This window comes from Antechinus flavipes, chromosome 1, assembly GCF_016432865.1.
Source record: "Antechinus flavipes isolate AdamAnt ecotype Samford, QLD, Australia chromosome 1, AdamAnt_v2, whole genome shotgun sequence".
In the NCBI taxonomy this organism is placed as follows: Eukaryota; Metazoa; Chordata; class Mammalia; order Dasyuromorphia; family Dasyuridae; genus Antechinus; species Antechinus flavipes.
The window spans coordinates 545,162,846-545,189,413 of NC_067398.1; the positions used below are offsets into that span (position 1 = coordinate 545,162,846).

At 35.2% G+C, this 26,568-nt stretch overlaps 1 protein-coding gene across 2 annotated transcripts in view; it reads right to left on the bottom strand.

Moving 5' to 3' along the window:
- The window catches only part of RNF144B (ring finger protein 144B), a 140,582-nt gene that overhangs the window by 8,774 nt on the left and 105,240 nt on the right, over positions 1-26,568 (bottom strand). For both annotated transcript variants that reach the window (XM_051970627.1, XM_051970626.1), the window contains exons 5-7: positions 7,175-7,382; positions 5,243-5,387; positions 888-977 (exon numbers count right to left, since the gene is read on the bottom strand). In XM_051970627.1, the coding sequence (XP_051826587.1) occupies positions 888-977; positions 5,243-5,387; positions 7,175-7,382 (443 nt within the window). The remainder of the gene's footprint in view (positions 1-887; positions 978-5,242; positions 5,388-7,174; positions 7,383-26,568) is intronic.

Here is a 26,568-nt window from a genome sequence, read left to right on the forward strand (position 1 = left end):
TACTGGAATGGTTTGCCATTTCCTTCTCCAGCTTATTTACTGATGAGGAACTGAGGCTAAGTGACTTACTAGAAAGTCACAGGGCTAAGTGTCTTAAGGATGGATTTGAACTCAGGAACAGTAGTCTCTTTGACACTAGGCCTGGTACTCTATCAACAACATCACTGAGATTCCCAGGCAAACATAAGGCATTAGGTTATTGTTAATGATGGAACTGGTTGACAAACAAGGGACCCTTAATGAATCCAAAACAGTTCTGGGTAGGGAAAATAACTAAGCTACTATCTTTGGGTCTGTTTTTTAATTTATACATACACTGAGTTGTTTATTCAGAATGCCTAAAGTGACAGCAGTAAACTCAAGGGCCTCTGAGGTCTACTTTAACTATTCTTAAACATATGCTCATAGCAGAAAACCAGAATAATTCTTCCTTGTGTCAGGGCAGAGAATATATGCCTCTAATTCTACACAAAACCATAGGATCATAGATTTATTTATTTATATATTAGAGCAAATAATCTTTACTCATACTAGGCCTCTCCTAAATATATGGAAAGGGACATCAGAGACTATGAAATCCAATTTTTTTTATTTTACATGAGGATAAAAATTAAGTGACTTTCCCAGAATCACACAGCTAAGAAAAATCAATGGTAGTATTTGAACTCTTCTTCATTCAAAACCATTAAACACTAACTGTATCTAGACCACTTTTCTGGTTTTCTGAAGGATCATTGTTTTTACTCAGCCTCATTACCCAGCCTTCTGCACTAGATGGTCATGCTCACCCATCACTTACAACTAACTATACGCTATAAAACAGGACGCTTCCCAGACATAAGTCACACACCTAACTTATTCTAGCGTTCCTTTTCAAGTCACAGTACCTGTGTTCGGTTCCACATCACAGAGGCTCGGGAGTGACCCAGTTTATTTCGGCAGGGCCCTTTATCATAATGTCTGAGGAAAATGTCATTCTGAAAGAAAGGAAGGAGTCCCAGTCAGCAGCCATTTAAAACTTAGAGAATACATTCTTAATAAAACTTTCTTACCAAGTGTCAGAATTATATCTAGGGATAGATAACTGGGATTTTTCCCAAGAGCACCAAATTTGGAGGATATTGACAGTCCCTAAAGTCCTTTTAGCATAATAAGGTTAGCTCCTCCCTCTCTGAAGCTATACCTCAACCCACAGCAGCCTGCCAAGCAGAAGTTGTACACTGGTGTCCTAGGGCTTCTGTCTCCCTACCATGGGTTAGTGTTCACTCTGCTTAAATTAGAGCAGCTTTCAAGTTACCTGCCTTGGGTATGGTATATAGATCCAAAAAAACAAAATAATCCTAATTACACCTCCAAGAGGAGTTTCAGAAATCAAAGGTAAATGTTATTATCAAATATACCTCGTAGCAAGCCCATGACCTTCAGACATGTAGCTGGGTAACTTCAGAAGTCATTTCATGTAAATAGATAGGAATTGGAGACAGTTCCCACACATTTCTAAAAGGGGGTTTAATAATCTTTGCTCAAACTAGTCTTCTCCTAAATATATGGTACCTTATATGAGCAGATTAGCCATTCATAAAATAAAAATCAATGCATGAGCACTTGGTGAATACCAGACTTATGGCTATCATTGAGTTAGGTATCATGGGAGGAATAAAAGACAGCTCAAAGGTGATTGTTGGGGAAATAAGATATACTAAGTAGAACAGTATGATAATCTCTATGTGCTAAAGCATATGATAGAATTAGAAATTAAAGAAGTATTTTACAAATCTTAAGCAAGTGGCATAGGTAGTAAATACAAAAAGAATTGGAAAAACCAATGTGATCTAGCCTCTAAGCTTTATACATACATCTTTATGCCTGGAATTTTCTCTTCACTCACTTCTGGGCCACCTCTCCAACTCTCTTGCTTCAATTTCCCTGGTTGTTAGATCTTCTTCCCTCCAACAAATCACTGGGCATTTATTTTGTATAAGGGAAGGGACTGGGTATATAATGGCAAGATATGTTTTAAGAATGATCCCCTTATGGAAAAGACATGGACGAGAATGTCACAAGACATGTGAGATTCCTTACTGGGGAAGTTACCCACATCAGTGAGATCACATATCTCTTGGAGTAGTTGGATCATTCTAGGATTCATAGAATTATCAAAATTGATTTACAAACAGATCAAAATCAGCAAGAGAACTAAATCTGTATTGCTTGCCCAATTGAAATCATTCTTCATTTAAATGCCTAACATTTGGGACATTGACCCTTCATTCCACCCATCCTTAAAATATTCCTAGAAGCCAGCACACCACCCCCCATGTGAAATCTGCACAGAACACAGCTCAATATGCATCCAATGCCAACACCATTGGTTTAAACAGAGCAAAAATGATGAATAGGAAAATGATGAATAGAACAAGATGCTTCCTTCCACATCTGATATCAGCGTTATGAGCCATTTAACATCTGCCTCGTCTCATCTCAAGTGCCAGAACTGTGTGTTCTTTGCAGCAGCATTCACCAAAACACAAATCAATCTGCCAGAGAAGACTGAGATCTGGGGTGCACATTTATCTCTTTGTTTTCTACAGAAGGCATAAGTATGTCATGAGCCAGAATCTGAATATGACCCTTCTAAGATGCTAATGGAATGAAGAGGAAATTGTCAATTCCATCATTCATTTACCTCAGATGAATTCATTTCAATTATTCACAAAGCTCTATATGACAAGGGATATACAATCCTGTTTAATTCCTCTTCCATAATATCCCATATTATAATTGTAGCAGGCCTCCTATGATGGTCTTTCTTAAAAGGGTTAATAGCAAACACATAAAAAAGCAAGAGCCTGGGAAGGAGTTCTATCACCACATTAATTTCTATCCAGATCAAAAGCTTGCCTTTTAACAACTTAAATATATATATACACACACACACACACACACACACCTCTTCATGGAAAGAGTGGATAAGGGGCAAAAACAAAACCATTTGGCCAAACAGATTATGATGTCTTTACCTGGAAGCTATTTTGGGAAATAGGTTTCAGTTTGATGGGTTGAAATTTAGAGAAAGGATGAACAAGGCACTAATTCATGTTTACTGAACAATCAGCTAGTATTTTAAGACTATACTATGCATAAGCTGCTCATTTCAATTCAACAAACATTCATTAAAATATGAATGTTACAAGGCATTAAATATACAAAAGAAAAAATGAAGAATACTTGTAGCCCTTAACAAATTAACAACTTTAAATCCATGAATTCTAGTCAATCAATTTGGAGGAAATGAATCGATACACCAAATATAAGGAGCAAAATAAAATATGTGACAAATGATTAAGAATAATCATAGAAGGAATTATTAAGCTAGGGTCCACAAATGTTTTGTTAGTATTTTGAAATCCATATTTTAAGAATCAATTTCCTTTTTAATTCTATGTCTTTTATACATTTAAAAATATTAGTCTGAGAAGTAGTTTATCAGATGCCCAAAGGGATGCATAACACAAGGTCTACATTAATGACTCCAAGTGTGTAAAAGGAAGGACTGAGAAATACTGTGTGCTCTGCTAACACTCTAAACCACTGGATTTAAAGAATGTAGCCTTTGAAGTCTGGTTAATATGTCCATGAATATCAGTTGTGGCCCTGGAATGACTGTAATATCATGATTGAACAGAGAGAGATGAATTTTTGCAGATCAAATTTACAGTCACTTCTAATCAAGCTCAAATCATCTGACACTCCAAGGTATTGAATCCTAAATGGAACTGAAACCAAGGTCTTCTCAGTACTTCTTTTTTTTCTCAATAGTATTTTATTTTTCCAAATACATATAAAGATAGTTTTCAACATTCATTATTGTAAAACTTTTGTGTTCCAATTTTTTCCCCTCTTTCCCTTACTGCCCCCTCCCCAAGACAGCAAACAATCTGATATACATTAAATATGTGAATTCTTTTAAATATTTCCATATTTGTCATGTTGTACAAGAAAAATCAGAAAAGGAGAAAAATGAGAAAGAAAAAAAAAGCAAACAACAACAACAAAAAGTCACCACTCCTATCTCTCTTCCTTTGTTAATCTGAAGACACTGAGAGCTTCTTCCAGGTTTTCTGTTTAAGGAGGGCATCCAGATTTTCAGTTCTCAACTAGGTGCATTCCTTTGAACTTATCGTGTCTTTGAGTAAAGTACTCTTCCCTTCCCCTTCCCCAACTTTTTATATGTTATCTTTTCCCATTTGATTGTAAATAATTGAGAGCTTCAAAAAGTTATCAAACTGTGCATACCCTTTGATCGAGCAGTGTTTCTACTGGGCTTATACCCCAAAGAGATACTAAAGAAGGGAAAGGGACTTGTATGTGCCAAAATGTTTGTGGCAGCCCTGTTTGTAGTGGCCAGAAACTGGAAAATGAATGGATCCCCATCAATTGGAGAATGGTTGGGTAAATTGTGGTATATGAACGTTATGGAATATTATTGTTCTGTAAGAAATGACCAACAGGATGAATACAGAGAGGACTGGCGAGACTTACACGAACTGATGCTAAGTGAAATGAGCAGAACCAGGAGATCATTATATACCTCAACAATGATACTGTTTGAGGATGTATTCTGATGGAAGTGGATCTCTCCGATAAAGAGAGCTAATTCAGTTTCAATTGATCAAGGATGGACAGAAGCAGCTACACCCAAAGAAAGAACACTGGGAAATGAATGTAAACTGCTTGCATTTTTGTTTTTCTTCCTGGGTTATTTATACCTTCGGAATCCAATTCTCCCTGTGCAACAAGAGAACTGTTTGGTTCTGCACACATATATTGTATCTAGGATATACTGTAACCTATTTAACATGTAAAGGACTGCTTGCCATCTGGGGGAGGGTGGAGGGAGGGAGGGGAAAAATCAGAACAAAGTGAGTGCAAGGGATAATGCTGTAAAAAATTATCCTGGCATGGGTTCTGTCAATAAAAAGTTATTTAAAAAAATAATAATTGAGAGCTTCTCTGCCTTTTGCTTTTCTTTGTATTTCTAATGCTTAGCACAGTGCCTGGCATATAGCAGGCATTTAATAAATGCTGATGAACAGTTAAGGCAATTCTCCAAATTCTACCAGCTAAGGAAGTCTTCAGAAAGAGCAGTTAAAGTTGGGAAAGACATATTAAAAAATGAAAACAAGCAGGATAGTATTCAGGTATGTTAAGACATGAGATGGAGCCCCACATGCAAACTTACATCCAGGTTCTGGAGACAGTACCAGCAGAATGTGTGTTTACAATTCTTACACATCATCTGAGCACAACCTTCATTCCGTTCGATGTAGACCCGGCAAACAGGGCATTGCTTAATGGGGGCTTCTGCATCCATCCCAATGAGGGCTCTGGAAAAAGAAAGGACCAGGAGTTAGGAAATAAATTTGGACTATTCAGTCAGCAAGAACCACAGCTGTATCAACTAAGTAGGATGATAGATGAGGAAGGTGGTCTAAGTAAGACCTAAGAACTAAGTAAAATATACTTTTTTCTTCTGGGAAAGGATCTGTATTGAATTTCCAGGTCTGAGGGACAGCAATTAAAGTCATTTTTTGTGTTATTCATGCTGGTATATGTGTGTTTATGTTTGTACATATATGCAATGGAGACATTGCATACAACTTGTGTCATAGGGAATTCAAAATCATTTACATTTAGTATTAAAATGCAGTCTTATTATTTTCTTCAGTGTCAATTTATCTTCATTATTATGATTTGCTAACCTAGCATGAAAAATAAATAGGTATTCCCTGTGTACACTGGCTATCAGAAGTCTCTAGGTGTAAGCTAAAAGATGGGAAAATGGAGCTCAGGATTAAAAAATCATCTACATGTGAAAAATTAAAATGTAAAACAAGACTTGAATAATAATAAACATCTGATACAGAATGATAACTATTTTTACTGCTTATAAGACAATCAGCTTAATAAATTATGACTTTCCCTCTATACTGGGATGATAATAGCTAAGATTTTTGAAATCACTAGTGGGGAAAAATTAGTAGGAAGGAAGAGTGAATTATTGCCCTAGTATCCGTCTTCTGCTGTTGAGGGTCATCAATATCATAACAATAGTGTGAGAAAGATGGGAATGTTTGGATGGTCGATCTTATTAAACCTGCCTGTAATCTGTACTAAACCTTTAATCATGCTTATTCTTTGTGGAATATGCAAGGACATTAATATGAGTTAGTGCCTCTGAGAATCCTAAAAAAACCACATAATCAGCTTAGAAACAGTGCTGGGATCCTTCCATTGAATGGACTGTAATATTAGTAGCTATGTTCCCATTGATACAGAACACTCATGGCCTCAAGCAAAACCAAGGGATCAACCACAAAAGTCATACTCACAAAGCTCCTGTTTTGATTTTAAAAACAACAACAACAACAACAACAACAACAAAAACCTCCAAGGACCAGATGGTGCAAGCTGAATTGATTCACATCTCACCACCTCCCAGCAGGGGTACCATCTTCAAAGAGCCGAATTTCTTACATAACACAAAAACTATGTGACAATAAGTATTCATTGCACTATTGCATTTTAAGAAGATTCCTTTCCCTGTGGATGTTTTCAATGCAATATAATATTTTTACTCAGCAAACAGACCTCAAAATATCTTTGGGAGAAAAGTAAGAGAAGAACAATTCTTGTCCCATTCAATAAATACAAGCAGGAAAACTGAGGCACAGTGATATTAAATAAGGAAGCAAATAAATGGCTAAACCAAGATTTTCCATTGAGTTCCTACTGACCATAATGATTCCCCCCAACCGGATGAGGCAAAGAAAATTGAATAAAACCTCTGCACCTTCAATAATACCTGGAAGATCCTTTAACCCTAAATAATCCTTTTAGAAATAATAACTTAACTGCAGAAGCCTTTTAATGACATTTATGTAATGCTCCTAAGGAAAATATTACATTAAAATTTAAGAAAAGTGGTTATTCCATGCTGCACCAAAGGCACTTAAAACCCTGGGAAGAGCATTCAGGGATTCTAGAAAAGTCAAGAGATCACAGAATTTGAGATTTGGAAGGGACTTTGGTGGCAATCCTTCACCCTAAAGAATCCCTCTTATAATTCCCTTATTGAGGTGACAAATATCTAACAAATTCAATTCAGTCTTACCCATGTTCTGTTGGCAAGACAACAACAGGCTGGCTGTCCCGACAAGAGCGATCAGCATGCCAGGTATCTTTGCAGCATGAGCAGAATGTCAAGTGACAAGAAGGACATTCGACCATTGTGGGCTGTCCTGAATTATTCTGTTCAATATGGCACACAGTCTGGCAGTCAGCAACAGGACACCATGTCCGACTAGGGTCCAAATGGACTTCTGAAATAAAAATAAAGAAAACGATGGTTGAATTCCAAAACTAGGGTCTTGACTTAAGTCTTCTTATTCATGATTCATGATTTTTGAGAAATGTATAAAAACCATTATCTGGAAATTGGATTTGTAAACTAACACATAGGAGAGTGCTACCAAGAACAACTATGTCCACTAACTTACCCTGCTTTTAATTCATACTTCATTTACTTAGTCCCTGACCATTCTCCCCCAACTTGATATTGTAAAATGCTGTACTTGCTACTGAACTCATGCTCAGATAGCAAAGTTCAATGAAAAATGAATTAAAAAGGAGTGTAATCCCCAGTCAGATACACACATATTCTTTCTCTCTCTCTTTCTCTCTTTCTCTCATTACAATTCTCTGAAATGGACACTCTTGCCTCTATTTTAGAGACATGATTTTAGATGTGATGAGCCAAAAAAAAAAAAAAAAGCACAACAACAACAACAACAACAACAAAGACTTGCACTTTCCATTTGGTATTTTATCCTCACAACAATCCTAAGAAATAGGTTACAGTGCAAATTACTATTGATCAGAGAAATGCAAATTAAGACAACTCTGAGATGAAATTACACACCTGTCAGATTGGCTAAGATGACAGGAAAAGACAAGGACAAATGTTGGAGGGGATGTGGGAAAACTGGGACACTAATACATTGTTGGTGGAGTTGTGAATAGATCTAGCCATTCTGGAGAGCAATTTGGAACTATGCTCAAAAAGTTATCAAACTGTGCATATCCTTTGATCCATCAGTGTTTCTACTAGGATTATACCCCAAAGAGATACTAAAGAAGGGAAAGGGACCTGTATGTGCCAAAATGTTTGTGGCAGCCCTGTTTGTAGTGGTTAGAAACTGGAAACTGAGTAGATGCCCATTAATTGGAGAATGGCTGAATAAATTGTGGCATATGAATGTAATGGAATATTATTGCTCTGTAAGAAACGACCAGCAAAGGATATGAACAGACAATTTTCAGATGATGAAATTGAAACTATTACCACTCACATGAAAGAGTGTTCCAAATCACTATTGATCAGAGAAATGCAAATTAAGACAACTCTGAGATACCACTACACACCTGTCAGATTGGCTAAGATGACAGGAAAAAATAATGATGAATGTTGGAGGGGATGCGGGAAAACGGGGACACTGATGCATTGTTGGTGGAGTTGTGAACGAATCCAACCATTCTGGAGAGCAATCTGGAATTATGCCCAAAAAGTTATCAAACTGTGCATACCCTTTGATCCAGCAGTGTTTCTATTGGGCTTATATCCCAAAGAGATACTAAAAAAGGGAAAGGGACCTGTATGTGCCAAAATGTTTGTAGCAGCCCTGTTTGTAGTGGCTAGAAACTGGAAAATGAATGGATGCCCATCAATTGGAGAATGGCTGGGTAAATTGTGGTATATGAATGTTATGGAATATTATTGCTCTGTAAGGAATGACCAGCAGGATGAATACAGAGAGGCTTGGAGAGACCTACATGGACTGATGCTAAGTGAAATGAGCAGAACCAGGAGATCATTATACACTTCGACAACGATATTGTATGAGGATGTATTCTGATGGAAGTGGATTTCTATGACAAAGAGACCTAACTGAGTTTCAAGGGATAAATGATGGACAGAAACAGCTACACCCAAAGAAGGAACACTGGGAAATGAATGTGAACTATTTGCATTTTTGATTTTCTTCCCGAGTTATTTTTACCTTCTGAATCCAATTCTCCCTGTGCAACAGGAGAACTGTTCGGTTCTGCAAATATGTATTGTATCTAGGCTATACTGCAACATATTTAACATATATAGGACTGCTTGCCATCTTGGGGGGGGGGGGTGTGGAGGGAGGGAGGGGAAAAAACGAAACATAAGCGAGTGCAAGGGATAATGTTGTAAAAAATTACCCTGGCATGGATTCTGTCAATACAAAGTTATTATTAAATAAAATAAAATTTAAAAAAAAAAAAAAAGAAAGAAACGACCAGAAGGATGATTTTAGAGAGGCCTGGAGAGACTTACATGAACTGATGCCAAGGGAAATAAGCAGAACCAGGAGACCATTATACACAGTAACAACAAGACTATATGATGATCATTTCTAATGGACTTGATTCTCTTCAACAATGAGATGATTCAAACCAGTTCCACTTCTGCAGTGATGAAGAGAGCCATCTGCACCCAGAGAGAGAATTGAATGTGGACTACAACATAGCATTCTCACTCTCCTTATTGTTATTTGCTTACATTTTCTTTTCTTTCTCAGTTTTTATTTTTCTTCCTTCCTGATCTGATTTTTCTTGCACAACAAGATAACTATATAAATATGTATACATATATTGGATCTAACATGTATTTCAACATAGTTAACATGTATTGGACTACCTGCCAGCTAGGGGAGGGAGGGTGGGAAGAAGAAGGGGAAAATTTGCAAAAAAAAGGTTATGCAAGGGTCAATGTTGGAAAAATTACCCATGCATATGCTTTTAAATAAAAGGTTTCAATAAAAAAAAAAGAAAGGAAGAAAAGAAGAAAGAAAGGAAGGAAGAAAGGAAGGAAGGAAGGAAAGAAGGAAGGAAGGAAGGAAGGAAGGAAGGAAGGAAGGAAGAAAGAAAGAAAGAAAGAAAGAAAGAAAGAAAGAAAGAAAGAAAGAAAGAAAGAAAGAAAGAAAGAAAGAAAGAAAGAAAGAAAGAAAGAAAGAAATAGGTTACGTGATTTCCTCTAATTGAGAGGAAAAGGAAGCAAATGGTGAAACTGGTTATGGACAAGAGTATATCTTGGAGCCACAGCTAAATCACATAACTAATAAGTTCAGAAGTCATCTAGTCTAACCTCTGCATGTTATAGATTAGGAAAACTAAAACCTAGGGAAGTTAAGGGACTTGTCTATGTTGTTGATGAAGATAAGTAAGCACTGGAGGAAGATTCAAACCCAGACCCTCTGACTCCAAGAGCCAAAGCTCTTTCCAATGTTACAATCAGAATTTAAATCAGAATTGTAAGTGATTGTAGTGAAACATTAAAAATGAACTAAAAGAGGATGATTTGTCCAAAAAGGGGGAAGGGAGGAAAAGAAAAAAAGAGAAAGGTCCAGGTGTATTACAAACACGAGAAGAGGATTTCATGGAGCAGGCAAGATCCAAACATGACACTACATTTATGTGATGTCATATTCATAATGTCTTGTCCCCACAGAAGACAACAGTTTTTCTCTTCAAGTGTACAAACACATACCCACATACCCTGCTAGACTTCTTTATTCCTTTTCAGTAAAAGATCTGCAATTCTTTCCATCAGAGGTGACCTTTAGAAGAACAAAATCATGTGGAAAATTCTGGTACTCCTTGAGGGTGGAGTGGCCCTTTTCTCTCTGAAATGAAGGATTTGAAAACCTTTGTGCTGATGAGATTCTAATTTTAAAACCTCCTGCCCTTGGGAATTTGGAGACAGGAGAAAACAAATTTGAAGGAGAAAATGGAATAAAAGGCTGAGAGTTGGTCTAATTTCCCAAACTAATACTTTCACATCAAGTACTTAAAAAAAAATTCAAGTCTAAGGAGTGGCTATGAACACTATATTTATAATTTACCCAAGAATTACAATTATTGGATATATTCTAATAGAAATTTTTCTTTGAGTATTTCCAGGGGAAGAAATTATGTATGTAATTAAGTCTTAAAATGATGCAATTTACTATTAGTTTACTTGGGTATATTTGCTTGTATATGTAAATTCTATGTATTATTAGAAAATATGACCAAAAGTATGAAGATAAGGTAACTGTATTTTGATTTGTATGTTAGAAAAGAATGATTATTATTTAGTTCCTTAGAGTTATTATAATTTCAGTATCAAATATAGATAGGGCACTTAAGGCACTTTTCTAAAACATATGATATCTATCCAGGGTGAACATTTGTGATGATGGAGAATAAGAAAGGGATATAGAAAGATACAAGAAAGGGTAGACAAAACATAGAGCATGGCCTTGGGAAAATATCATGGGAAAGAGAAGACTGCTTTCTACCACCCCTTTAGATATTCTTTGGTCCTAAGCAGTAGGACTTCTAATTAAGTCTTAGAGGTGACTCTATCCCTCATGGACCACTAAGAGAATGAATGGTCCCTTGGATCAACAACCTACTTGAATGTAAAAATCTTGTAAACATCAAACAAGGGTAGTAACATTTTTCTCTGAGTAGTTCCGGGGGAAGAAATTATGTATGTAACTAGGTCTTAAAATAATGCAATTTACTATTAGTTTACTTGATGCTTGTATATGTATATTCTATGTATTATTAGAAAATATGACCAAAAGTATGCAGATAAAGTAATTATATTTTGATTTATATTTTGGAAAATAATGATTATTATTTAGTTCATCAAAATTGTTCATTATAACTTCAGCATCAAATGTAGAGAGGGCAAGCAGACTAAAAGATATTATTCAAAAGAGTAATTTCCAAACACTAATGTTATTGCAATAACAAACCTCAAAAAATGCATAAATGGAAACTTCCACATGAAATGCTATGTAAATAAAAACAAAAAACACCAGTTCTTACACTTGGAAGACCTGAATTCAAATCCCAGCTGAGCTAATTATTGAACAAATCATTTAATATATTTCAGCTTCAATTTCCTCTTCAACAAAATCAGAGGATTGAATTGTATGAGATTTCTAAGGTCCCTCCGGTTCTACATATATGACCCAATGCTAGAAAATATCCAATGTGCATTGGTGGCACAATGAATATAGCACTGAGCCCGGACTCATTTTCCTAAGTTCAAATCTGGCCTCAGATATCTACTATATGACCCTCAGTAAGTTACTTAATCTTAACTTCCTCAGTTTCCTTATTTGTAAAAATGAACTGAAAAAAGAAATGGCAAACTATTCCAGTATCTTTGCCAAGAAAACCCCAAATGGAGTCATAGTCAAATACGACTTTAAAAATGACTAAACAATATACACACTTCTTTTTTGAGTAGTTATTATAGCATATTCAAAGAGGTGTCTTACTTATATGACAATTTTCAAAATATCATATTCTTTTTAATATTGAGCAACAGAGATTGCACCTATGATTTCATATTATAAGAACTTCTAGATAAGAAAATATCCTCTCTCAATACAGGATGACATCTTCTCTGTAAGTTACAATTTAGAATCTTAAGAAAGGTAGTTGCCTAGAGCGCCAAAGATTATAGAGTCAATATGTATTAATAGCATGAACTGAACCCAGGTCTTTTAGCTTTGAGTTTGCTTTCTATTCATTATGCCACATTGTTTATCTCTATCTATTAAACTCCATTGAGTAAAATGAACTTTTTAAACAAGAAAAATTACATTTTTATGAAATAAAACTCTTAGACCCAACTTACTATCTGTGTCAATTTGGGAAAATAAAGATTTCTGAGTTTGTTTCATCATCTGTAAAATAAAAAAGTTAGATTTGATGATAACTATCTTTTCCAGCCACAAGTCTACCATGCTATGTGATTTCAGCTATTTGAGACCATCAGGAATATACTGAATGCAAAAATGTTATTAACAATAGTTATTGCTGCCATAACAAGGTAATAATGGCAAAGGTACAGGAAAACAATGAAAAAAACATTAGCAAATGAGACTTTAAAAACATCTTACATAACATTATATTCTGCTTTCCTTTTTCTCTTAAAAAAATGCCTACCCTCATGTAACTAATAAGTATACAGTGTTTTGTTTGTACACTATTATATGTTTTGGTTTTTATTATGGCTTTACTTCCCTGATTTTCTTCCATTTTCCTTCATCATTAATCTTCTTTTCTTCTGATTCTAGCTCTAATTGGGCATTATTTTTCCTTTCTTGTATACCAATGAGAAGGAAATGAGTTTTTTATTTTAAACCTTCAGAAGTTGGGGTCATGAATAGATTCTCAATTCTATCCTGAAAAAGTATACCCAGATAAGGCCATTATATTAGTTTGCCACCTTTAGCTAGGAAAAAAAAAAAAGAATTAAGCTCAATGATTTAAAAATTATTTGAAAGTTTATTCATTGTCTGTGAGATTGAAAATTATCTCTTTGATGTCTATGTCATTTTAGGTGTCCAAATAATAAATAGAGAACTCAATGATATTCTGATAAATCTATTATCCATAAAAGTTCCTCCTCTAATGATGCAGACTGTAACTGTTCCATGTTTTTCATCCTGAGTAATTCTTGTCTAAGTTTTCCATTAAATACTCCCTGTACAGGTCACCTATTAAATCTCTTGATACTGAAGTGGCTACCAATGGAGTTATACCTTCTTTCTTCTTAAGACTGAACCAGCATTTTTTTTCTAGTCATATCAAGTAACATCCTTTATAATGCTTTTCCATCTTTTCCCATTTCTAAAAATTTTGATAAAAATTATATATTATACATATTTGCTGTTTGTCATACCTGTGTTTAAGTAGTTTTCATCAAAACAAAAACACCTCGAATCCAGGGAGTTTTATTTTTATCATTGTGGTAGGTCCTTAATATAAGCTTTGTTATATAAATGAACAGAGAGCATTCTTGATAAAATAATTTTGAGAAGGAAATAGGCAGGTTTTCACAAACAATATCTACAGCACTAAATTCTTAAATAGATGATATTTATGTTCTATACAGACAATTTTTTTTTCTGAGGCAATTGGGATTAAGTGACTTGCCCACTGCTAGGAAGTATTAAGAGGCCAGATTTGAACTCAGATCCTCCTGACTTTAGGGTAGGTGCTCTATCCACTGAACTACCTAGGTGCCCCTACAAAGACAACTTTAAAAAGAGCATTTTGCTCACACATAGTGTCAGCCTGGAACAAAATAGGTACTTCTAATGTTTAATGTATTTCATTAAATTGAAATCATCAACAGTCTTCCATGTAACAATATCCTCCTAGGACAAAAAATGAAAGAGTGAGGCCTGAAAAAAAAGTAAGAGTTACAAACTCTAAAAGGAACCCTGATCTAATACTTTATGGTAGATCTTCAATGAAAGTAGTTAAGAATCGTTTTTCAGTATGCAGTAGTTGTTTATTCTTCATTTTTTGATAAGGACTAAAGACATCACAGAGGGAAGTTTTAACTAGTAAGTAAACTAGACTTAAGTGAGGCAGAGCTGCACAAAGTCATCAGTCTCTCTCCTCCACTCCTCAATGTTCAGTGGAAAAACAGACGTCAAATGACTGATGATGGTTCAGGATGCAGCAAATGATCTTGGCTTTGATGACCGACCAAGCTCCAAGTGCTCTAAGTTGCCTGCTTCATTGGAAACACCACTATCTCTTTGTTCATTGGAACAAAAGTCTTCATGTACCTGGGATAGACATTTCCTTAACTCATCAAGAGATTTTAGGGCTATTGTTTATTTTCAACATACTTTAGTCCATCTGCTATTAAAGTGGTCAGGGTGTGGCTATGGCACATGCTACAGTTTATTAGAGCCATGGGTAAGAACTGGGTGAGAGGTAGATAGACCAGGTACTCTAGCCACTGTGCCACCTAGCTACTTCATTCATAAAGTTATTTTACTCTATATTACTGTATCATATGCATCTGCTACAGAATCTTCTAGTGGCTATTCCATTTCCAACTTCCATTGCCTATGACTGAGACTTTGTCATTCTGATAACTTCTCCAATCTCTACTACCCATGATCTCATCATTTCAAGGAAATGGGAAATAACTCTTTCCCTCGCCTTATATCTTTCCTCTGATGCATCCCTCCCAAAAAAAAAGGTTAGAAATGAAACAATAAAACAATCTCCAAAATTATTCTACCTTTAAAACTCCCTTGGCTCTTATAGTGGTTAAAGATGTGTCCATACTTCTTAGGCACATATTTATTTAAACTTGGAACCAAATCAAGGAAACTGGTCTGTGGTGGGTATAGGAGGAGGTGAGGAGTTATAGCATAAGGTAAGCTTTATGAACATAATGTTCCAACACACTAAACAAACCAACCTCTGACATGTATTCAACTCAATCAACATTTAATGAGTGCCTACAGCATATGAAGCCCTGTACTAGGTATTACAGTGTTATAAAAGATGAATATGAGCTCTGTGTTCAAACTTTTATTTAATCGAAATAGGTTTTGCATGACTTCATATATATAATCTGTATCAGATTGCTTTTCCTTCTCAAGAAGGAAAGGGGGGAAAAGAAGGAAGGGAGGGAATTTGGGACTCACTTTTTTTTAAAATGAATGTTAAAAATTGCTTTTAACTTAATTGAGAAAAAAAATGATAGTTTAAAAGACCAAACTTATATTTGGTAAAGAAAAGAGACGTCCATTCAACAAACAAGAGATTATTATTAACTACACACTGTGGTAGGCACTGGAGATCTGAAAATTTAAAACCCCACAAAAACCCTAAAACTCTGCCCTCAAGAAGGATATGGGGGAGAGAAGAGTGAGAGAAGAAAAACATTGGCATATATCTTACACACACACACACACACACACACACTCACACACAATATACATACACACACATATATGACTTTGGGGGGTTGGGAGAGTGCAAATTGAGGTAAAGTCTCATATAGAAAGTGGCAATTAAACTGTGCTATGGATTATATAGCAGTTAGATGGTACAATGGATAGAACACTGTTTCTGAAGTCAAGATGATCAGAATGTTCAAATCTAATTCAGACACTTACTAATTGTGATCCTGGACAAATCACTTCACCCAGTTTATTTCAGTTTCCTCACCTATAAATAGAACTGGAAAAGGAAATGGCAAACTACCTCAGTTTCTTTACCAAGAAAATCCCAAATGAGATAGCAGAGTTTTACACAACTAAATATATACCACAATGTTTAGAAATTTTGATCAGAAATATAATTTTCTTTTTTAAAGTCTTGATTCAGAATTTATTAATTCCTCTACCACCTCTGGCAATGAGTAAGAAAGAGTTAAGTAATAGTACTCAAAGCATTATCTCCTGGTGACTAATATTCATTCAGAAATGAGAGGGGACAAAATGAGAAGAAAAGCAAGGTGGAACTCCACTCTGGCACCAAATGCAGCTGTTATGTGTAGCCTTCTACACTAGAAACAGGAAGCTTGAACCCCTTTGTCTACACCTATAGTTTATAGAAAGACCACATCAACTGTCTGATTTAATGAGTGTGATGTCATTCTAGGCATCAAATCCATTCAAAAGATCTTCCAAATTCATACTTTCTTACATACAGAAATATCTTCAAGGTTAAGGGACCTTGAGGATCAAATTTATCTCTTCTCCTCCCTGTTGGAATCCTTACAAACTGCTAACTAATTAGAGTTGATCTAATCTTACAAGAAGATGTTTTGGGCAGAACCTGAAACAAGGTACTAAGTAGAACTAATTAGTACAATGCTTGTATTTGCACCTTTACTCATTGGAGTTCACAAGTATGCCAGCTTCACAAAGTAAATTTTGTCACTTTGGGAATTCACACCTCCTTTAAAGCTCTTAGGGCCAGAGAGCACTATGGGAGAAAACCCATAATCCCTCTCTCTCGTATCCCACAATTCCTCCCTCTTGTATAAAAGAAACAGACAGAGGCTCTCGATCAGATTTCACCGAATGACATGAAGAGTGGAGCTGGCTGGAGGCTGAAGAAAGCAGAGGCAGAGGCTGAAGGACAAAACCTTTGGATTTGGCGACATTCGGAGGGAGCTCTTGGAACCAAGCAGAGAGATAGGCCTCTAAGCTAACCGGGCTATATTGGAGATAATAAAAGATCTTAACTTTTATCACCTGGCTGAGTTTTGAGAAGAAAAAGCTCACCACACCTCCCCATTTTATAGTTGAAAGAATTAAAGTTGGAGCATTTCTGATTTGCTCAAGTACACATATGTAGCAAAAACAAAACAAAACAAACAAACAAAAACAAAGAGGTTTGAACTAAAGTCCTCTGACTGAAAAGTCAGTATTCTTTGTACTGTGTGACCCCCTCCCTGTAAGGAAAAATGGATGAGGTATTAATTTTTTCCTATTTGACTTTGTTATAAGAGAACTCTTATAAGTAGGAGTAATCTATAAATATATATGCAATGTGAAATCAAAACATTAATAAAATTCAAAGTGACAAAAAATTGTAATTAAATTGTTTTTAAAAAGTATAGAAAGAATGGCACGCTGAATCAAAAATCCTGCTTTCCAGTGCCATTTCTGCTACTGACTTAGTTGTCTATCCTTGGAAAAATATCTTCACTACTCTGTGCCTCAGATTCCACAAACACAAAATTAGGAGACTAAACCATCTCTAATTAATATAAATTTTTTTTAAAAATATATTTTATTTTACATATAAAGAAGCTAAAGGATAACTTGCACCAGTCAGAAAGTTAACTGGATCTAGAATTTATGTCTCTTGCTTCAGCTTCTACCCTTTAGTAGCAATTCCTTTAAAGCCATAGAGGCGCTGAAAGCATGAGGGAAGAAGGATGATTAAATGTAGATGAAAGGCAGAAAAGATTTTCCTATGCAAATAAATCAGGCCCAGACTTAAAAACTACACTGGCAAATAGTAATGGATTAAAAAAAAAATCCTGAAATTAAGCCAACAATTCTTATAACAATCAGAAACCTCAAGGCAATGGCATTAAGTAGTAAAAAGGTTGATGAAAAATCACTGGCATTATCCTCAGGCTATCTGCAATGCTGAGAGACAGACTCATTCATACAATGATAGAAAAAAAAATTGGGGGTAAATAGGAAAATTTTGAAATGAAAATCTTTGCTTACACAAATTCCAGAACAGATATTCTTAACTTTTTGTGTGTGTTATTACTCCCTTGGCAGTCTAGTGAAATCTACAGACCCCTTTTTAGAATGTTTTAAATGCATAAACTAAAATACATCTAATTACAAAGAAAACCAATTGTTTTGAAACAAAGCAATGAAAATATTTTAAACCAATTTTATAGACCCTACCTTAATAAAACTTGTTCCAAAGTATACATTTGGAACACATAAATTTCTATTTACCCATGCCATGCTTAATCTTCCCTTTTATTTAAAATATCCTTAAATCTTTCTCTATGACTATCCAATCTATCTTTCCCAGATCCTAATAAAATTCTATCTTCTCCATAAAGTCTTCCCTTGCAGATTCCAATTTATGTTGTCTGAATGTTTTTAATATAATCTACTCCTAATAAGCCATACCTTTATTTATAACTTCATTTAGCAATTTATTCAAATCAATATTTATCAAGGTGATAAATTCAGGTTTATCAAATAGCCTCTATGTGTCAGACCTTTTCTTCATATAGGTATGTTTCATCTTTCCAGTATGATGCTAGGCACAGTCAACAGAAGAACCTTCAATTCCCAATAGTCAAAGATCCTGCGTCTCTTCTGACCTAACACTATTGACTTCTTATTTTTTATAACTTTTTTCTTCCTTCAAACAGTTTACTCAAAGGTAATCAGGCTCTGGCAAAATTTTATCATCCTAGATAAACTCATAAGAGATAGCCATAACTGTATATTGAGTACTGACTTTGGAGTCAGGAAAACCAGGGACTGATGCTTCCATCTGATTGTGTGAACCTGAGCAAATCACTCAAGCTCTCACTCTTAGGGCCCCCACCATGTACCTAAGAATAGCATAGGAGATGTAAATCTGCATCAGTGGAGGTAACTTCCTCACTAGGAGAGTTCCCTTCATGTATCATTTCATAGATCTGGCCTAAAAATAATTTGTAAAATCTCACAAAAAAAAAATTATAAATCAAAATACTACATACTACCTATGTGATCCTGAGGAAATAATTTACATTTGTAGTGTCCTGAGATGATTCTTGGGAACTATAAATTGAAAAGAAGGTGTTATAGGTGTTTTCTCACTAGAAGATCCATAACCAATAAAACACAATCCAATTGGTCCACCCAAATGAAAGAACTGCCAATTAGGCTACATCATTTCCAACAGCTTTTACTTTCCAGAAGGAGAAAGTCTACTTGGGAAACAATTACTGCTCAAAAGTTGTTTGTAAGCAGGTACAGAGAAAAGGGAGATGGATGACATTCAGAACATAATTTTTCCAAAGTTGCTATATTTCACTATACAACCCATGTCCACAATAGATCAGTGTCATACTGCTATGCTGATATGTTTATGGGCTGACTCTTTTTTTTTCTTTAAACTCCATATATGCCCCCCCCCAAAAAAAAAAAAAAAAAACTTGTGTTTTCATTTATCGTTATATTATCAAAAGACCCCACGGAACTTAGCAGAATCAGGGAGCTGCCTCTGCCCACTGTTTCCCCAGTTGCAAGCTAATCCCAGTGTAGAGTTGCAACTAGTGCTGTTTTAGAGTGAAAAAAAAAGAATCTTTTATTTGATTCTTGTGAGAATCAAATGTCCACCCAAGAAGGATATTTCGAATACAGAATCAGGAGCAAGGTTGCAAGCTAGTTCTGGAGCAGAGTTGCAACCAATACTCTTAGAGTAAATGAAGAATCTTTTACTCAATTCTTGCAAGAATACAGTGAGGAGCAAGCTTTGCACTGTAAATTCACTTCCTTACTCCCCTTCCCCACCCCCCAAAGTTTGTATTGGTCAGATTTACAGTTAGATACAGTTATCAAATTACAATCAGAGCTACAATTGGTCAATTTACAATCCTTTTTATTCACCCATTCTATAGATCAAAAGGCTTGTGCTTTGACCCTAGCCAATCTGGGCTGGCTTAAGCCCAACCCCTTTGTCAGGAACTTTGTTTAGCTAGTTCCTTGACTTACATGGTGACTGGATACATAGTAATAAAATACTTCATCCCTCCCTTCATCCTGTTTTGATATCTGTGGAAACCTAACTTCTCATATTCCTCACTGTTAACATGTTCCAATTTCCAAGATTACAATGTATATACTGTTATAGTATTCTCTCTGATGCTACTTATTCATCACTCACTTAGTAAGACTGCTCAGAAGTACCCCAGTGACATGAGTAACACATAAACAGATCATCTACTGAACCATTTAATCCTAAAGTGTAAAATGGATTATTCACTTATGTTTCAGAGCGTCATCTTCTGACTTTACTGCCCAAATTCTAGGGGTACTTTAGAGTACCCCATTTTTGGAGACTTTAGTTCCCTAGACACTGGAATAGGAAATAAATAGTATTTATAAAGTACTGATTCCATGTCAAGTATTGGACTAAATAAGATCTAAGAACAAAAACAGAAAAACAAGACAATCCCTGATTTCAAAGTGCCTACATTCAAAATGAATCCATAAAAGAGGGCTCTCTTGTAAGGAGAAGTCCTGGCAGTATTTCCAAACATAATTCTCCTGACCCCTGACCTCTCTCAAGTTCAATGCCTCCAAAACAAATTTTATAGTGTTAAATATGACACTCAACCTAGATTTCCTTTCCAAATGAGTAGAAGTATCATTATCTTAGACTAATAACTTCATATCCATCTTTCATTCCCTCATTCTCCTGAATACTAGGAAAAACTATGACAGAATTACTAAAGGAGATAAGCCATGTAAAAATAATCACAGTATATTTAGAATGTCTCAAGAATGCAATGGAATATATCCAAGGGATAGATCATTTCTGGCTAAGGATAATCTGAAAAAATTTCCTGTAAGGAGTGGCATTTGTGCTGGGATTTGAAAGGTAGTTAAGAATAATGGGGCGAGGCAGGGGAAATGGAATGAATGATATTATGAGGAAAAATAATGACATAAGAAAAGGCACAAAAGAAATAGGAATTAATAGTGTTCAGTAAACAGTGAATAGTTTGGTTTGATTTGGTTGGGGCTTGTGTTGATTGAAAGGGAGGTGTGGAAAGTGCAATCACTTTGGAGTCAAAGATTATGACAGTGATTCTGGCTACAGACACAACTCCCTATCTACCTCTAAGATAAACTCCTTTTGTCCTTTTTGAATTTTATCTTGTTAGATAGTTTGGATTCTACCACATTCTTTGCTATCTATCCTTCCCATTTCAATTTTGCCAATGAGCATGCTATCAACCTTTATCTGAATTCTTAAAAGAAAAAAAAAAAAGGTGGCCAGGTGACTTAGTAGATATAGCACTGAGCCTGAAGTCAGGAAGACTTGAATTCAAATGTGACCTCAGTCATTTACTAGGAGATGACCATGGGCATGTCACTTAATACTGTACACATCAGTTTCCTCATCTGTAAAATGAGCTGGAGAAAGAAATGACAAACCACTCCATTACTTTTGCCAAGAAAACTCTAAAATGCAACTGAAAAATGATTCAATAGCAATAAATAAAAAAGGAATATCTACCTGAAATGCTGATATTTTGGCAATGAAACATTAACAACTATTCTGAATTTATCTATTCAACTAATTTTCTTTAGTTTGAGACTAGATCACTTAGAGTTCACTCAATGAGCCATGAGTTTTTAGGAAAGAAAGTGATACTGAAAGAGATATGGTAGAAAGATTAATCTGGTAGTTATATATCAGAGGGACAGAAAGTATAAAGAAATGGAAGCTGAAAAGAACAATCAAGAAGGTATTACAACAAATCCAGCCTAAATGTAACCAAAGATGGTAAAAATTAAAATGATATTGATAAAAATTAATATTACTAATATTAATGACAATCACAATAGCATTTATATAGTGCTTTAAGATTTGCAACTTCATAAATATATCAAATCATTTTATCCTCACAATGATCCTCGGTTAAGAGAGATGTGTAAAAAGCATTTCTTGAACCTGGCATACAATTGGATATGAGGAATAGGGAAGAAGCAAGGTTAAGGGATGTGGGGAATAGATAAGGTGAAGAACTTACAGGAATGTATGAATTCTTTTTCTGTATTTTATTATTTCTGTGTCTCCCCTATGACCTGTATATGTGCAGGCTCGTATCTATTTGAGCTTTGGCCAGCTAGAAACATATTTACTTAACCTGAACTGATGACATTTATTGGTATTTGACATTTATCAATATTTAGTCTATTAGCTGGACCACTGTCTGCTTGATTAAGCCTGAAGGCCTGACTTTCTGTTTCCTAGAAATCAGGAGATTTCAGGGAAACAGAAACCTTCCATTCCAATCTCCCCAAATAGCAACAACCAATTAGATGCCTGCCCCTCCCCTTCTCATTGCTCCCTTACTTGTGATGTAATTTCTTGTACAAAAGCTATGTATCTTTACTACTTCTTTAGCCCTCCTACTGCGAGCTTATCTTGCGATGCAACGGCTCATCCTCCAGAGGTTTTTCAATAAACAACTTTTCTGCCTTCTACTGAGGGATCTCTGAGTAGTCATTTTGGGTAAGGGTCTTCTACATCCCTCACAGGGAGAAGTTAATTCTAAAGGTTCCAAATTTATCTGGGAAATTAATGATATTCTTAAGAAAAATAAAGAATTGGAGATGATCTTGGAAAATATCAGTATTAGGATGAAGTTATAAAAAGTTCAATTATAGAAAGAGTAAGATGGTATTCCAATGAGACCTCCAGATGAATTTGTTTTATAATATAAGCAGTTAAGATTGGACCTCAGGCAAAAACTAGAGATAAATACTTATGAGCCCCCTATATTAAGCAAACAATACTCTCTTTCCCTCTCTCTGTTAGTGAGACTACTTTTTTTTTTTCCTGAGGCAATTGGGGTTAAGTGACTTGCCAAGGATCACATAGCTAGGAAGTGTTAAGTATCTAAAGCCAAATTTGAACTCAGGTCTTCCTGACTTCAGGGCTGGTGCTCTATATACTTCTCCACCTAGCTGCCCCTACTTTATATATTTATTAAGACTCTACCACATACAAAGAAGGCCTTGTGTTGGCACTGGGAATGCAGAATCAAAGAAGAACTAGTCTCTGACCTCAAGGACTTATAATCCAATTGACTATATATCTTCTATTACTGCTATCCCTTTCCCATTATGGCTTTCTTCATCCCAGGTTTTTATGGGTTTGGCTTAAAAAATTGACTGAGAATTTTTTTGGAGTTTGCAGAAATCTCAGACAACATGCAAAGGTCAACAGACTACACAGAAAAAAATTAGGAATACAGAAATGCATAAAGTATTTGCATAGTTATTACATAAGATTAACATATTTTATCTTTTAATAATTAATAATTTATACTTCTGAAGGGAAGGCCAAAAAAATTAGAAAGATTTTCCAGATTGCAGGGGCACACCCACAATGTGGAAGAGTTAACTGTATTTTCTAATGTTTTCTTGCAAACATACCTGATTTTGTCTACGCTACTCCTGTGTCTAGCACAGTACTGGGTGTATAGTAAGAACTGATAAATACTTGTTGAGTCATTGCTCTTTATTCTTGTAATTTTGATAGTTGGGGGAGGAGTAGATGAAGACACAGGGAGGGCTCAACAATCTCAGTTTAAGCTGGACTTCCAGCCAATGGTACACAAGCTTTGGCAGGCCCTACCAAAGAGGAAGGCCCAGTAACAGTTTAAGCTGGACTTCTGTGTTCTGGGCACTAGCTTAGAACTTATTTCAGAGAAAATCTCATGAACAAGTTGGCTATAGGGTGACATGTTTCAGCAACTGTCTACTCGCAAACACTATTTACTTAGCAGTCAACATCCACAAAAATCAAATGGCTTTGAAGCTTCCAATGAAGAAGTTAAGAATACCACAGCAAATTTGTTCAACTTGGTCTCCCATATAACAACAGAAAAACATAGGAGTTCTCTAATGAGTGCAGATTTGAAAAGGACATACTCATATGATGGAAAAGTACCACTTCTTATAAAGAATATGACTAAGGAAGGTCAAAGCCCAGCCCACATTGAGTCAAGGCTTACAAAGGGACCATGGACAATAACAAGGATCATTTTATGGATGTTCAGAGCAAGAAGGATAAAGAAAGAATCATTTAGTTGCTTGGAACAGATGTTTTAATAATAACAGAAAACAGAAAGAAAGCAAAGCTATTATTTTTATTCTTTTTTAGACTGAAAGCTCTCAAAAGGTCTATTGCCTCTTTTTTGCATCTTCCAAATTAGAACAGTTCCAAGGCACACAGTAGACAATAAAGGTTTGTTGGTTGATTGATTGATTTTTGCCCATCACAAAAATAATTTTTAATCTGGAAAGAATAGCACAAATATAATTAACAGAAAATTTAAGATAATATATAATTACTAAAATTCACATATAGCAGTTTAAAGGTTTGCAAAACACTTTACAAATATGATCTCATTTTATTCTCATGATGTCAAGAAAGGTGATGTTATTAATCTCATATTACATATATGAAAATTGAGGCACAATGCTCAAATGATTTGCCCAAAGTCATATAATTAGTACCCATCTAAGGATGACTTATTTTAACGAAGTCTTCTTGACTCAAATATGATGATATGAAGTCACCTAGTTACTTTAATTAAATCCAGTTCCAGACTTAAGACAAATTTCATCCCAAGGATTTTGAAAAAGCTTGATGGCATGAACCCAGAAATTCACAGCTGGCAAATTTTGTAAAACTATGTAGAATGGGAAAAGTATTATTAAATTAGATGGCCAAAAATATTAAAACTAACAAGATTCTATTAATTCTTATCACATGATCCAAATTCTATATAAACTTTAATCAAATCAACTGCATAAGTGCTGGTGGGCAGAGATTGGTTCCGTAACAGGTTATAAGAGATGGAAAGAAAGATCTTTGTTCATCAAGTTCAATAAAAATCAAAGTGATTTCTGTTGCTCCCAAAAGAAGTAACTGAGTATGGTATCTAGAACAAGGGAGATGACTGTGACACAGTTTTAATTAGTTTAACTAGACAAATTGGAGGGCAGCTAGATGAACCAAAGAGGTCTGGAGTTGAGAACTCATCTTCCTGAGTTCAAATCCAGCCTCAGATACTTGGTAGCTGTGTGACCCTAGGCAAGTCACTTAGCCTTATTTGCCTCTGTTTCCTCATCTGTAAAATGAGCTAGAGAAATAACAAAATATCCCAGGATCTTTGCCAAGAAAACCCCAAGTGGGTCATGAAGAGTTGGATATGATTGAATAACAAAAAATAAAAGGAAATAACATGCATGGTTACTACAGTGTAAATAAAAAGATTATTAAAAGAAATTTGAAATCTGAGTAATAAAAAAACAAAAAACTGAAGGCCTCAGAGAAGACTACTAAGACAGAATACTGTAAACATAATTAGAAACATACTCAGTATCAGATATTTTTGCTTAATTCTTAAAACTTAAATTTGCTTAATTAATAATTAAATGTAATTTTTTTTCTTTGTCACAAGAAAGGATTCAATTTAGGGAGTGGGAAATGACCATATTATGGTCATTAATGACAACAGGCCTTAAATAAAACATATTTTAAAAGATTTCCCCTTATGGCCAAAAGCAGCTTTCACAGTCAGACATGGGCCACCTTTACGATTCTTAGACCTATTCCCTGCAAATGAAAAGAGAACCTGTTTCCTCTGTGGTTGCCTAGGTCACACTCTGAGCAAAGATCAAAATAAAATATTCCTTGCCTCACTCTAATTTGAATGATTTGTAGCTATCTTCTGTAAATCATGCTAAAGAAAAAGATTGGCAAACATAAGGAGCTCAAAGCTTACAGGCCTTCCTCTTATAGCATCCTATGAAACTACTTTATGTGAGCATTGTTTCCACAGTACCTAGCCCATACAGTCTTAGAAATATACATTGAAAGAACTTAGTAAATGTTTTAGTATCTTTAGGATAGTTCCAAATTGTTTTCCAGAATGTAGGACCAATTCATAGCTCCATCAAGAATATATTAGTATGCCTGTCTTTCTACATTCTCAGCAACAACTATTTTACATTTTCTCTTTCTTTTTAATATGAAGAGTATGAGAAATCAGAGTTGTTTTAATTTACAATTACATTATTACAACTGATTTGACTATTTTTTTCATATCATTGATAATAAGTTACTTTTCTTCTTTTGAAAACACTTGTTCATATCTTTGGATCACTTATGTATTGGGAAATAGATTTGGGGCTTATTCATTTGTGTCATTTCCCTAAGTCTATCTATTTCCCGTCCCTCTGTCTCTCCCTCCTACCCTCCTTACCTCCCCCCCTTTTTTCCACCCCCCAAATACTATCTATACACACACTTATTCTTGTTACAAGTTGTGTTCATTAAAAATCTTTTTAATTACATATCATCATA